The 14386-nt window shown below is 48.6% G+C and overlaps 1 protein-coding gene across 3 annotated transcripts in view; it reads right to left on the bottom strand.

Annotated features, from left to right (window-relative positions):
- Positions 1-2011: 2011 nt before the first annotated feature.
- MFHAS1 (multifunctional ROCO family signaling regulator 1) overlaps positions 2012-14386 on the bottom strand; it is a 34730-nt gene continuing 22355 nt past the window's right edge. Inside the window, exons 2-4 of one of the 3 annotated variants that reach the window (XR_009418284.1) lie at positions 7635-7754; positions 5720-6158; positions 2012-4230 (exon numbers count right to left, since the gene is read on the bottom strand). Coding sequence is in view for 2 of the 3 variants with exons in the window: in XM_059470039.1 (XP_059326022.1) it covers positions 6106-6158; positions 7635-7754 (173 nt within the window). In the remaining variant the exon portion in view is untranslated. Of the gene's footprint in view, positions 6159-7627; positions 7755-14386 lie in introns of all 3 variants that reach the window. The other 2 variants (XM_059470039.1, XM_059470040.1) reach the window with 2 other exon arrangements.

Raw genomic sequence — 14386 nt, forward strand, 5'->3', positions numbered from 1 at the left:
GCTCGTCGGAGGCGGGAGAGAGCGGAGCCCGCCCCTGGGCGGAGCAGCGGCCCCGTGAGAGCCGAGCAGCTGCGGCCGCGGCTCCCGGCGTTCCCGTGTGGCACCAAACGCTGCGGTGGGCCGGTGCCACGCGTGCCCGGCCGCCTCAGCCTCAGCCCCGCTGCCCCGCCAGCCCTCGGCCCTGCCCCTCTGCAGCAGCACCGCCACCTCCTGCGCCCGCCTCAGCCCGCCAGGGCTGCCGCCCTGCAGTGCCCCCCGGGGTTTGGGGTCGCGGCAGCTCGCTGGAGGCGCTCTCCGTGTTACGGGAAACACATACTGGGCAGACACCTCATTTATGCCTCCGTCCTTCGCGTGGCATTTTCATAATCTCCTGTGATTTTGCAGAGAGCACCCGAAACACGGATCTAGGACACCCGTGGTGTGTCGGGTGCCAGGTCACAGGCACGAGAAGGATGCAGTTGATCCCCAGCCCCTTCCTGCCAGGGAATTTGCCGTGCCTGCTGTTCCCCATATCTCTTAATCCACAGTCAACAAGCAGGGTGAGGTGGGCGGCACAAGACGCGTAAAGCTCTCTGGATCTTCTTGGCCAGGAGGTGGAGGCAAAGCGCTGAAGTCTCTCTGCCCATCACAGGTCAGTTTATTTTCTGCTAGCGCTTCCAACAGTCCCAAAATGCCGCCCAGTATCCCTCACTGATGGAGGCTCATGTGTATTGGCACCCAGCTAAAGCAACCACGCCGATACCTCCACATCCGCCAGCCACTAAACAGCCCAGAATCTTCCCTCTGCCCTGCTGTGGCTGGGACCCCAGCACCCAGCCTCAGCCTCCCATCTCTGGTACACCAGCATCTCCTTGCAGATGATGACATCCCCTCCCCAAGACTTGCTGTGCAGCATTTGTCATCCTCCGGTGGGTGCGCCACAGACGTGTGTCTCCTCCACAGTGAGTGCTGACAGAAGTGAGATCACACACGTCCTTGGGGCTATATGTGCATGTCCTGCACATTTTGGGATATTATTATTTTTGGGATAGTTAGCTTTCCTGGAGACTGCTGCAGCACTGTGTTTTCTGGATTTAATATGAGAATATTGTGGATAATACACTGATTATTTAGTTGTTACCCAGTAGTGCCCATTCTAAGTCAAAGCCCTTCAGTTTCTCGTGCTCTGCCAGTGAGAAGGTGCACAAGCTGGGAGGCAGCATGGCCAGGACAGCTGACCCAAACTGATCAAAGGGATATTCCACACCATAGAACATTTTGCCCAGTATATAAATGGAGGGGAGGAGGAGGAGTTGACTGGGAGCTGCTGATGCTCATCCCCCATCACTGGGGGAGGGGCTGGGCATCAGATTGTAAGAGTGGTGAGCAACTGTACTGTGCATCGCTCATCTTTCTTGGGTTTTATTCCTCTCTCTTTCATTGCAATTACTATCATTAGTATTATTATATTTACTTTGCTTCCATTCTTAAACTGCTTTTAACCCACAGGTTTTCCTTTTTTCCTATTTTCCTTCCCACCAGGAGGTGGTGGTGAGTGAGCAGCTGTGATGATGCTTAGTTGCCAGAGGGGGTTAATCGGCAGTAGCGGGAAGGGATTTGCTCCCATTTTTAATTCATCCTCCTGGTGCTGCCACAAAGGCTCCCGTTGCCAAGCAGAGGACCACCTGCTTATGACTCTGCCTGCAAAACCTGCTCTGAACGTGAGCAGGAAACCAAGCTTTACACAAACGCAAACAACATGGTACCAATGAGAACCACTCAGTGGGCCTCACAAAACCATAAATTACCTTAAAAGTGTGTAAAAAAGCTGTTCCCCAGAAATCACCCGCCTTGCTGAAGTGGGCAGTGATTCACAGATACTAAATAAGGGGCTCCGTGCACAGATTCACTCACTGGCAAATCTCTTCATGACTTTGCTACAGCACAGATCTACAGTTAGGTGCAGACCCTTCCATAGCGAGAGCCCAAGGAGGCACTGCAAGAGGAATAACAAATCACACAGCCAGGACTCTTGTGGAGATTGAGATCACTTTTATTTTCAGTCATTTTGGCGAGGACGTGTGGGCAAGTGTGGGTGTGGTGCGTGTATGTCTGGGCATGCATGTGTGTGTGCGCAGAGTCCTGCCCAGTGATGTAGACTATATGAATACCTGCAGTTACAGTCCATGAACTGAGCCATGAAGCGTGTGATGAGTGCTACACTGAGGCCCACTCGCTTGCCTCTTCTTGTGCTTACTGCAGTGCAGCATCTCCACCTCCCGGCACAGCTGTTCCAAGGATGTCAGCCCAAGATCCCATCCAAAGGGCACGAGAGGAACTGAGCTCCGGGATCTGGCTCTGCAGGAGTGAGCCAGTGCATTTTCATCTCACTTAGTGAGTTCCTAAGTAATATTTGCAGTTCCCTTTGACACAACTGTATCTAACTCCTCACCGTGAGGAGCCTCAACTGCTTGGACAAACTTTAGCTGCCTCAGAGGTACAATGGGAAAGAGAACAGGGACCCCACGTAAGTTCCAGTGCTACAGCACAGCCAAGCACATCTTGAGTTCCTGGGAAAGCAGCACCCAAATACACTGAGTTTTTACAGCCACCACGAAGCTGTGGCATGGGGGAATGCTGCAAGGGAGATGACCCATGCTTCTGCAGCCCCCAGTCTCTCTTCCATCTGATCTGAGAGACCTTAAGGCAGGGTAAATCCCACGTTAGCCTCCATTTCAGTTTAACTTTCTAAAGCTGAATCCCCCAAGCTCAAAGCACAGACAATGCAGAAAGAACAGCACTGCCATGAAAGGAGACTAGTCAAAGGGATCCTGGCCTTGTGGCAGACTGGAAACAATCTTACTTCTCTGACCTTTTTGCTTAGAGCAAAGTTAAAACAGAGGTGTCCCATCACCCAGGACCCTCTGCAACTGCCAGAAGTCTCCAAGTACTCCTGTAACCCCTAAAATGACCTATATGTGCAGCATCACCCTTTGGGCTCACTCTCTCTCACCTCTACCTAGTTGTATGCTGCTTAGGGACATGCAATTCCTCACATTACACAGACCCAGAAGAAGGCAAAGCTGCTATCCTGGGAGTTTGGCTTGGACGGATGCAGTTTTGAATCCCAGGTTTTGCTTCAGAGTGTAACACAAGGTACTCCAGGGCATATTGCAGCTGCTGAAAGTCCTGGAGTGCAAAGCAGCACGCTAGCTCTGCTTCCAAATCTGTCTGAACCAGTTTCAGCAGGAAATCAAAAACCGGTCAAGCAAGGGGTCTGCAAACCAATAAGCAAAACCAGTACAATCGTCTTGGGTGAAGGAGGTATCTAGGAGATTGCCAGGAGATTCTCCTCCTATTCCGAAGGAGTTAAATTCATTGTCAGCTCCACAGGGCTGATGTCCCAGTCCTTTCTGACCTCTTTATAATACATCTTCAGTAAAGGCTGCAGAGTGCTCCACAGAGGCCTTAGTCATTTCTAACAGTTTGGCAACTCTCTGAGCAAGGACAAGGACTAGAACGTAATACATACTCTGAACTCAGGTATCTGCTGTTAGGGCACTGCATTCAAACCCTCTTTCGTTGTGGATTGATTGATGAAAAATGACAGATCATTCAAAAATACAGGGCTCTCATCCCTGGGGCTGAGGGATATTAAGTGAGGTCTGAGGCAGGAGCTCAGCAAAGGGACGCTGTATGAGGGTCCCAGTGTGCATCCTTAAAAACAGCGACAGCAAAATCAGAAGTACTATGAGCTGCTTGGTTTGGTTCTCCTGCATGGATCTCCCACCTGGCAACTGCAAAGGCGAGATGTTTCTGAACTGCATAGAAAATTAAATGGCTTTTGCATATTAAAAAAATTTGGATGAAAACACAGTTACACCAGTTGCTAAACAGTGGGTGGATGAGCAATCACCGTTTTGTATTAAACAGACCCAACTAGATTGATCTCCATACTGCCACACTCCTGGCATTACAGCTTCAGTGCACAGCAGCAGCTGCGTGCCTGCAGAGGCCAGGGAATGCTCCCACAGAGGCGGCACACCCTGGCAGGAGGGCTGCGGTCCCAAGGAGCAGGCTGTAAGTCCTCTTGCAGTCTGCTCTGTCCTCTCATTCCTTCAATGCTCACACATCCCAGACCAGATGGGCACACTGGGAAACAGGCCTCCGGCTGGAAAAGGATTCCAGTTTGTGGTTTCTTTACAATGTGGTTTCCACGCAACTTCACAGCAACAAATCGCTAGTTTCTTCCTATGGAGAACGGAAAGAGAGGTGAGTAGCAGCAAAACAGGAGGAGAAGGCCGCCCAGCACGGGAGGTGACAGTAGGGAATGCTCTAACACAAGTTCTGCCTGTACAGGCGTGGTTCATGGGCAGCAAGACTCAGGACAAAGGAGTTTCCCAGCATTATTCCTGAGTACCATTCAAAGATCTCACCTCCTTTTCACCTTCTCCAGCCACCACAGACAGTTTTGAGTCTCCAGTTTATCCACAGCAACACAGAAGCACGATCAATGATTCTCACTGATATAAGGTTCATTGCCAGAGGTAGCAGGTCAACACATGAAATCTGAGCCCAAGTTACCCTCCCAAGCTGGAATGAAACCCTGAAGAGACAGGAAGCTGACTGAGCTGCCGGCTTTTATTTGGCAGCTTTTCCCCCTGAAGTAAGGTACATGGCTTGATTGCTCATACCTGGCCTCTGGATCTCCTGCTGGAGTGGATGCTGCCCTGCTTTGCCAGCATTAAGTTCTTGCCAATGGGAAGATTTACAGCCTTGCACAAGGCTGGCATTTGAAGGATCAGAAACCAGGGGAATATCATCTGTGCAACTGCAGCAGGTCCCAATAGGACACACCACTCTCTTGCAATGGTTGCAGGCCTGGCCAGCTCACATCCTGGTGGGCACTGCCTGTACCACCCACCCCAGGTCTGCCATCACAGCCCAAAGAGTTAAGAGCTGTACATTAACACAAGTATTTTAAGTCCCTCACCTCTCAGACCTCCCCCAGCATCTGATGAAGGGATCCTGGCTCTGGAAATGCCTGCCTCCTATTGATTTACATTAAATTAATATTTGCATGGAGCAGGACTCACACAGCACAGTTACCAGGGCTCAGCTGCAGGGCATAAACTATCAGCAACATCTTAGAAGTCCTCAAAGCCACACAGCTGGGGGAGAAACCTGAACTTTGGTACCAGTGCTCAGCCTGCCCTTTCCCACATCTGGAGAGGGAAGATGGCTGCTCATGAAGCATGGCTGCCACGGGGGATCAGGATCAGTTTGTACTACACAGCCACACACTGCTTCTACCAGATCTCTGCACAAAGATGCCTGGGTGGCTTTCCTAGGAGGATGACCAAGATCTAGATTTTTAGTGCTCCAGTGGACACAATGCACAGAGAGTACCAAAATGGCAGTGCAGCAGTACCAGCCATGGCAGACCAGCAGCTGTTCAGGGATAATGGTTACACTAGGGATAAGAAATAGCATGTGCCAGAGGCACACTGACTGCCCTGCTTTTGTCTCTGTATGATCACAGCACGTCCTCACCACTTCATGGCACAACGCATGTGAACACACAGGGCAGGAAACATTTCCCAGCCTGTTTCTCTGCCAGCCTCCACTCAAGACTGCTGCATGGGACACAGCCAACCATTTTGTAGTGGAGCAATTTTAAAGGCTTCGCAGTACCAACCCATTCCCCAGCGAAGCTTTGGCCAACTGCCACACAACTCACTTGTCCAGGAACAAATCCAGGGAATCCCGCTACAGCTCATTTCAAGAGACTTTCCTCCAAGCAGGTCTGAATTAAATGGTATACCAAGAACATTTTTACATTCATCATGAGATCCAAATGGGTTTTCAACACGCATTCAATGGGTCCACAGAAACCTATCCCCAGTGTTTCCCTCCGGCCAGCAGCCCTGCCATCTGCAGCAATCATTTTCCTTCGTGCCTTGTCATCCCCAACCTCCAGATGACTTCATCCACTCCAGCCATGAGGCCCCCACCTGGGAGCTGCCCCTGCCCCACAGCATTTCTTTTAGGGTCCAAAGTCCTAAGTCCCATTGATCCCTGTCAGCATCAACTCCACAACTGGAAAGATGGGAGCACTGCAGAGCATCAGCCATGTTCTGCCCAGTGGAAAACCTTTGGCACCAGCACTGACAGTTTATCTGGAAGAGAAAAGGATAAAGAAAAAGTAATATAGCAAGGTTCATAGTGCTTGTGATGAATAACATAAGACACATGATTTTCTCTAGGCTTCTAAATAGGGAGTGTGAAGTGAAGAAAAAGTAACACAGGCCTTTTTGAGAACACAAGTTTCCTGCCAGCAGAGTGACTGTAAAACTGGGACACAGTTAACAGACTAGAGGAAGGCAGGCTAGAGGACAACGAGGATTGGAGGCATAGCCTGACAGCACAGTACAATAAAAATGGCACCTGCAGGTTAGAAATGTGCTGTGCCAAGTACACACACACAGGAGAACCAAATGAACAGGCAGTAATGGCCTGTGGCTCAGTATCAGAGCATCTCTGTTTTCTGCCTCACATAGGTACTTCAACCTCACCTTCACACACAGCTCAACAACCACCTATATCACTGGAGCTATTCTCTACCAGGAGTGGTATTTTGGAATGGGAGGGTACTGAACAGAGAGAACAGCATCTAAAGCTACTGTCAAGACACTGAAGTGAAAGTAACAGGCATTCACATACAGCACAGCAGCAGACACCAGCAAGACACTCAGCTACTCCTCTAAGCTCCCTACCAAATTCCTTTGTGCCACTCCAATTAGACAGACCCTGGCTGAATTTCTGTTTTTCTGGAAAACTCATGCATCAAAAAGCCAAGGCACTGACTGCTTTTGTGAGTGTTGTTCCACTTTTTTTCCCATCACAATACAGCTCTGTTTTCCAAGTACATTCCCACTCTGTGAAGTGCATATAGACTATAGATACACGAGAGGGTAGGGCTCCTGTCTAGGAGGACCGTACCAAGTTGGAGGACTGAATCAACAACAGTGCTGTAAAATTCAACAAGGACAAGTGTATAACTCTACTCCTACAACAGGACAACCCCAGGCACCACCACAGCCTGGAGTCCTGCTGGCTTGGGATCTGGTGGAAAACACTGAACACAAGCCAGTAATGCATCTTATGGCAATGAAAACCAAGTCAATAAAATAAAATAATAAGAGAGAATTAGATGGAACAAAAGGAAAGAAGTTCTGTCCCAGAATAAAATCTGGGGGGGGTGGGGTGGGTAGCACCTCCATCCTTGTCATCCAAGGATGACACCCTCACCTCTACAAGGTCCCAAGGAACCTGACCTGCCTGTGAGAGTGGTCCTGCTTGAGAAGGGAGTGCACAGAAATCTCCTGAGCTCCCATCCTACCAAAACCCACCTATGACTGCACTATCTCCTGATCTTGCATCTGCCACAACACAGCTCAGAGAACACCTCAGCCCATTTCACTGTACTTCTTATCCTGTGAGTGGGCTGTCTATAGCCACAAATAATTAGAACAGTCCCCAGGCTGTGGGGCTGCTCCCTTCCAAAAGAAGTGCTTAGTGAGGGCATGTGTTACGTAGGCTTTCTGGTGTCTACTGACAGGGGAATAGGTCTGCTTTCTGGTCTCACTTGGAACAAGGGCTGATCACAGTAGGAGTGGGGGGGTAAACCAAGGCAACATTAACTCGCTCGCTGCCGTTCTTGGGACAGATGATCTCCGTCAGTCCCTCTGGTCTCGGCTGACTCAGCAGTTCTCCTGTGAATAAAGGAAAACAGTGAAAACTTTTAAGCATCAGCAAGGCAATTTTTGCTTTTAGTATGCCCTTCCTCACCCCCTCACCAGGTAAGCATCCATGAGTGATGCAGGCAAGCACTGCAAGAGGGCTTCCTGGTCCTGCACTGCAAGCAGGTCCCATACATGTAACCATGGTGAGTGTTCTGAGTAGGGCTTACAGACATGCTGTTGCCCACACACATAACTGCCATCTTTCCAGTCTCTGCTTTGAATCACTGCACACAGCCTCAAGACCTCCTTAGGCATTCATAGCATCTAGATGGAAGATTCCCTAATGCCTCTCTCCCTAGGTGCATTTGCCACAACTGCCATGGGACTGCTGCTGCATCCTATCAGGACTCTTGGCCATGCTGTACTCTGCTGAGCATGCAAATCCCAGCTCCCAGCTGTCAGCTCTTCCATATTGGAAGCAATACCAGCTCTTTATTGAGTCACTAGCAGTGGGGGGCTCTCACAACGCCTGCTATCCCTCTGTGAAATGAGTTGCCTCAGCTCCACTGTTCAAGTGCCAACTTGGCAGCTCCTCACTGCTGGCACCCTTGCAGAATGTAGCTCAGGGCAAGACACAGGTCAGCACAGTGAGAGGGGAAAGCCAGTTGCTGAGATGTGCCCAGCCCTGGGGAACATTCCCCAACAGCTTGCTCAGAGCAAATCAAGTTTCCTCCTGGCTCCATTCCACACATGACTGGCCCCAGCAAGGCAGATCCCCCAGCCATCAACATGTCATCTCCTCAAAGCAGTCCATCTTCAGCTTAGACACCCAACAGCACCAGAAACACCTCTTGATACCTCTCTGGGAGATAGGGTCTGCTCTCAAAGGCAATATGGGATGCCCAGCAAGGGCTCAATTCTGAGTTTGCCTGCATGGGTGCCAAACAGACCTACCCAAAGCAGAGGCGCCAGGTCACAGATGGCTTGATCAGTGACTTTCTTTACAGAGGCAGGCCAGCTGTGAGTGGGCTGCAGCCACAGGTCCACACAAAACTCTCTGGACCCATCAATCAAGCAGCCACTGTGAGCTGTCCCCGCTTCCACTAAAACACTCAAGAGAGATGGTCCTTGGACTCCTCTATTTTTAAATGCACTTGCAATAAATTCCTCTACTGTTAAAGAACATGAGAAAATGTCTCCTTCTGTCTAGTGGCTATTGCTGGGCACCCCAGGAAAAACAGAAAAGAAATCACACTTCAAAGTACTGCTCAGTCTGTGCAGCAATAGCACAACAGGCTGCCCCATCACAGGACATGAAACCCTACAAATGCTGCTTCCCTCTTCTCCTTGCCTCTTCTGCTTCTCTTCTCACTTTCAGAAAACAGCATGTCATTTCATATAGAGAAAACAGAGGGGAGGGCTTGGCAAGGAATATGCACAGTTCCCCTTGAGAGATACTTGTAGGGCCAGCAATTCTAGTTTGCTCCCATATTCTGCAGTCTGAATTCACATTTGGTTTGAGCATCTCCCCTCACCTCACACCTACACTTAAACCTGAACTGGCAGAACAGCTTTTAAGTGAGGAAGATGCGTCTTCTAAACCAGAAGAAATGTCATGGCATTTGCAATTCAAAGTTAAGTTGCAAGGCAGCGTCTTCAATTACATGAGCTGTCATATTTTGAAAGCAGCATTGCACCCCATCAAGCATTACACCACAGAGCTCCAGCTCCCAGCAATTCCCAGGTTTCCAACCCCAGGCTGACATCCGACCTGCAGTACTGATAACTGTACTGAAAGCCCATTTCTGAAAAACGAGTCACAAAATCAGTGCACCATTATGCACTTTAAAGACAAGGCTAATATCCACTAAATCTTAAATCAGAGAAGTGCAATAAGACTGGTCTGTCTGCTTGAGCCTTCATGCCTATTTCCATCTTCCCACTTCAGAAATACTTGGATGGTGATTTCTCACACAGAAGAGACTGCTGTAGGGTAAAACAGATGTCTGATCTGCAGGCAAAACCCTTGCCACGGCTCTTCAGTCACCCTCCTTGTTTTCATGGCTTCACCTTCCTCCCTAGGCTGTCTCTAGGATAAAGCTCACCTTACCCTGTACCCAGCCCCAACCAAATCTCTTCCAGCCCCACTCCCATTTCCTGCTGACATACATGCTGCTCCCCAGAAGAAAGACTTTTCTTACAATTTCACCATAAGACATATCATGCACCAAGTGGACAGTAGGTCATCTATGTGTCCTTACTAGTCCTTCCCCCTTTCAGCTAGAAGATGTCCTGCTGTTTTACTATACCGTTCCCATCCCCTTCTCATTGCAAACTGATCATCTTTGATGCACAAATTCATCACAATACTAAACTAGGTATAACTATCTAAATCACAACTCATATCATTTACTGAATAAAAGCCAGTGCAAATGCCATTGCAATATGCACTGTGATGTATGCTATAACAAACCAGCATTGAGACACCCTGCTTGGATACAACTCACCAGCCTAGAATCTCTTGGAGGTTTCAGAAACCTCACATTTCTATTCAGAAATTATTCAAACTGTAGGAGGTTATTATTGGCTAATCTCCTACAAGTCCTCAGGGCCACAGCAGGATGGGAAAGAGGAGATCCAAAGAGATATTGGACTGATTGATACAAAAGGATACAAAAGGAAAAGCTAAGTGCCTGGCATGGGCAGGTGTTTGCTTGGTTTAATTGCAGAGTTTAAATGCAGTTTAAATGTAGCACCTTGTGTCTGCAGTACTTGTTCTGCCCCTAGGTACGGGCTGTATTTTGCACATTCCTCTGTGAGCCTGTCACAAATTTTACTGGAAGCCTCAGCTTTGCTTGCCCCCTCTGAAAGGTTGCCAGCAATAGCACACACAACCACAAAGCTTATCTTAGTCTCAACATGGACTTAGTTTTAATGTTAACACTGAAGCCAATAAGGTTTTAACCAAAACTCCATCTACTTTGTCTTAAGGTTAAAGACTAAGACAGTCAAGTGTGTGAAGAACAACTTCATTTTTCAGTAGACAAATCTGCTTGACTAATATTATTCATCTGATTTAAGAGCACAAGCCCTATTTTTAAAGGCACTTTAATGCTGAGTACTTGATGATCAAGGCCTGATGTTTAGATGCATCTAAATCCTAGATCAGTTTATAGTAGAGAGCCTGGTTAAAAGCACCTGCAAATAGAGAGCAAATGCTTAAGAAGATTCTCCTTTGCTGCCTCTCATTTGCAATGGCACAAATGGTGCAGAAAAGTTCTATCTGTTCCATGGCCACCCTCCTGGTGTGTTGGCACAGAAATTGGTCTCCACAACTTGGTAAAATGTGCTGCTCAGCAAGTTAAGATTGAGGCACAAACCAAGACCCTGTGATGAAGCTACCATGGTCAGTTTGGCTGCTGCCATAAGTTGGCTTGTAAACTCTCCCAGGCAGATGGGCTGAGCGAGTCATGATGCCCACATTGAAAAGAAATGTGCTACACATGGGCAGTACAAAGGAATGACAGGAACCAACCTTCACCCTTTCCTAGAGCTCTACCAGAAAGGCCTGTTTCCTTTTGGCATTAGCCAGCTCACCTGAAGCAGTTACTTCTATGTCAGCAAGATGTTCTTCACTGCCACTGTTCTATCCCAGAACACACACAGGCACAGGCTCACTCAAAGCTCATGCCAGTGATCAGAGCCATGCATGCTGCAAAGCACACTTCACTGGCCTTTAGAAAATACCCGTGAAATGCCAGATACCCGTGACAAATCACACAGCTATGAGAGAGGCTGACAGCAAGAAAAGCGAGTACTTGTAGCAGTGTTTGGTTACTCCATGCTGGCAGCCAGACACTGTCAGCTGTAAGCCTACTTGGCTGCCTAACAGAGAGGAAGGTTTGCATGCAGGAAGAAAATCCCACCTAGAGCACTTGCCTTCACGCAGTTCCCACTTGCAGGGCTGTGCCAAGTGGCTCAAGGTTCCCCATTCATGTATGAAGAATCTGCTGCAAGGGCATAGGGATGAGATACTCTAATCCAGCCTGTCATGCCATCTTCTGTCCCTCAGAGCTCCCAGGACAGCACATTTATACAGTATCAGCCTTTGTTTACCATTTTCATGCTGTCAGGATCTGGGCCCCATTGGGACAAACAGTCAGAAGTGGATGAGCGGGACCTGGCCCCAGCTCTGTGGTGTTGCTTCTCTCTCCAGTCTGCCAGAGACTTTGAGGATATATTGCTCATGCTTAAAAGGGAATGAGAGCCAAAACCAAGCTGCTCCTACATCTTGCCCTGCTTCAGCACTGACCCACTTACTCCATCATATATCCTAGAGCTGCTCTGAGCAAGGACCCACCGGTTTTTGCAGCCTCAGTACTCATATGTTCTCTTACCCTAAATCCCTCTCACTCTTCCTCCTTGCTGAAGGCCTTCCAACACAAACCACTGTGGTTGACTGGGGATAGACTTCACATCTCAGCCTCAAGTGTTTCTCCCTCAAGCCTCCTTTGACTAATCTTTGCTTGTGACATCTCTCAGCATAGTACTCAGCAGTCATGCCTTCAGGAGAATAGAGAATAGAACACTTCAATGCTGCCTGCATACCCAAAGCACGTGCCTCATGCTTGGTTTCCAACAGCATTCAGAAAACAGGGCTCACATGAGAGCCCTGGCTCTCAGAACACCCCTCTGTGTTGCATGCAGTCCCGTCCCCTTTCATCCATACGACTGCAAAGAAATTGGGGCTGGAGAAGCTACAGCTTCTGTGCCTGGCTGTTTGTTGTTTTAAGGTTCAGCAGCTGGAGCACGCACACAATTACATCAAAGCTGTCACAGAGGCAGGGTGAGATGAATACCCATGTGCACAGATTTCCCCTTCTGCTTTAAGCGCAGGAAATGCCCTCACACACTGGGACTTTACAGCCAGCTCTACAAGAAATCTTCCAGGAGTCTTGGCAGAAGGAAAGGGAAGGAGATTGTGTCTCACAACAAGCCTCCATCTACTCCACACCATTTAAATCTTCTCTGCTTAGATGAAACTAATTACTTGCTTCATATAAATGTTGCTGTGCATGACACACAAGCTTATTCTCAAGCACTGTGCACAGAAAATACTGCTCTGTACTGGTATGAATTTTTAATATGCTCCTTGCAGCACTGCCTGCATGTCACGCACAAAAATATTCCCCAGAAAGAGAGAACACTGCACTTGATTTATTTCTGGAGTCCTGACCTGATCTACCCGGCCTGCTTGAGGCACAGGGCTGGATAGAGACCTCCAAGTTAGGATTTAATTTTTTTCTCACTCAAGGTCATTCTCCTGGCCACAAATCAAACCAAAAAAAAAAAAAAAAAAAAAAAAAGGGAGCAGTGCAGAGTGAAATGCACATGATGAACAAAAGTTTCATAAGCCTCATGTTGCAGTTCCCAGTCTGAGGAGCTTAGAACTAGCAGACAAAATCAACAACAAAACTCCCAGCCTGTCAAAGAGCCCTACTGGGAGAGACTGCTGCGCAAAAAAGGCAACAGAGAAGAAAAACTCTGTTGGTAAGTAATCATCACAACAGCAGGCTGGTGAGCAGAACCACCATCAGGTAGAGTACATACCTAGGAACAAATGAGCCTGGGATTTGATATGGTTTAAAAAGAAAAGGAAGACTTGAAAACAAAAAGAAAGTTTGCTCTGGAGATGTGGAGTGGGAAAGGCAGCCAGATGCAAGGCTGGCAAAGGACTAGCCTACAGAGGTGAGTCTCCAAGACCAGAAACTGATAGCACAGAGAAAAGGGTGCAGAGAGCAAAGATCATAGCTTTCCAAAACATGCAAGAGGAACCAATTTCTCCTTTGAAGGGTTCAAGACCAAAATTAGAACAGCTTCCTTGAGCACAGAGCAGTCTCCTGTGCCTGCCCAGCTCCAATCTAGAGCATTACAAGTGTTGGAGGGGTAGGCTCAGCCTTTGCTGATCCAAGCAATGGACAACTTTCCAGCTTCTGCATTCACAGCATCAGCTGTCTCTCAAGACAGCACCTCACCTCTAGGCCTCACAGCTCTGACTGTGGGCATACATATGGCTCACCTTGCCATCCCCCAGATGGCATCACAGGAAATTGTTTTCTCAAGGCTCTTAAGTCATGTGAGGTGAAGGAAACACAAAACAAGCTTTGGAAACAGACAGCAATGCCTCTCAGCTTGGAGCTGACAGGTCAAGCTTCAGAACCCAGAGCTGCATTTCTTCAGGCCAGGAACCCTGGAGGTGCTGCAGAAGCTGGGCTCTGCTCAGCTCAAGCCTAGGCAGCTTTTTCCCCAGCAGCTGAGATCAGCCTGCACTTTACCTTCTACCCGAGGAGCTGCCAGGCTAATTACCCTGGCAGGAAGCCCAGGGCTGTGCCAAAGGCCAAGGTGCTCTGCAAGGGCTGTCCAGGAGACACAGGCAGACAGATGCTGTACCTGGCAATCACTAACTCTATTTTCTGCCACTCAGGGAATGGGAGAGTCACACAAACACCAGCTATGGTCTGAAAGGCTTAAGGGAGTTAAATACCCTCCATCTTCCCCAAGTCATTATAGGGTCAGCCAGCTCTTAACACATCACTGTCACAGCAGAAGAGGACATTGACACACCTGAGCATTTGCAAAAGCCCTTGGCCCTGGACTGAGCA

The sequence above is a fragment of the Ammospiza nelsoni genome, chromosome 4 (genome assembly GCF_027579445.1).
Source record: "Ammospiza nelsoni isolate bAmmNel1 chromosome 4, bAmmNel1.pri, whole genome shotgun sequence".
In the NCBI taxonomy this organism is placed as follows: domain Eukaryota; kingdom Metazoa; phylum Chordata; class Aves; order Passeriformes; family Passerellidae; genus Ammospiza; species Ammospiza nelsoni.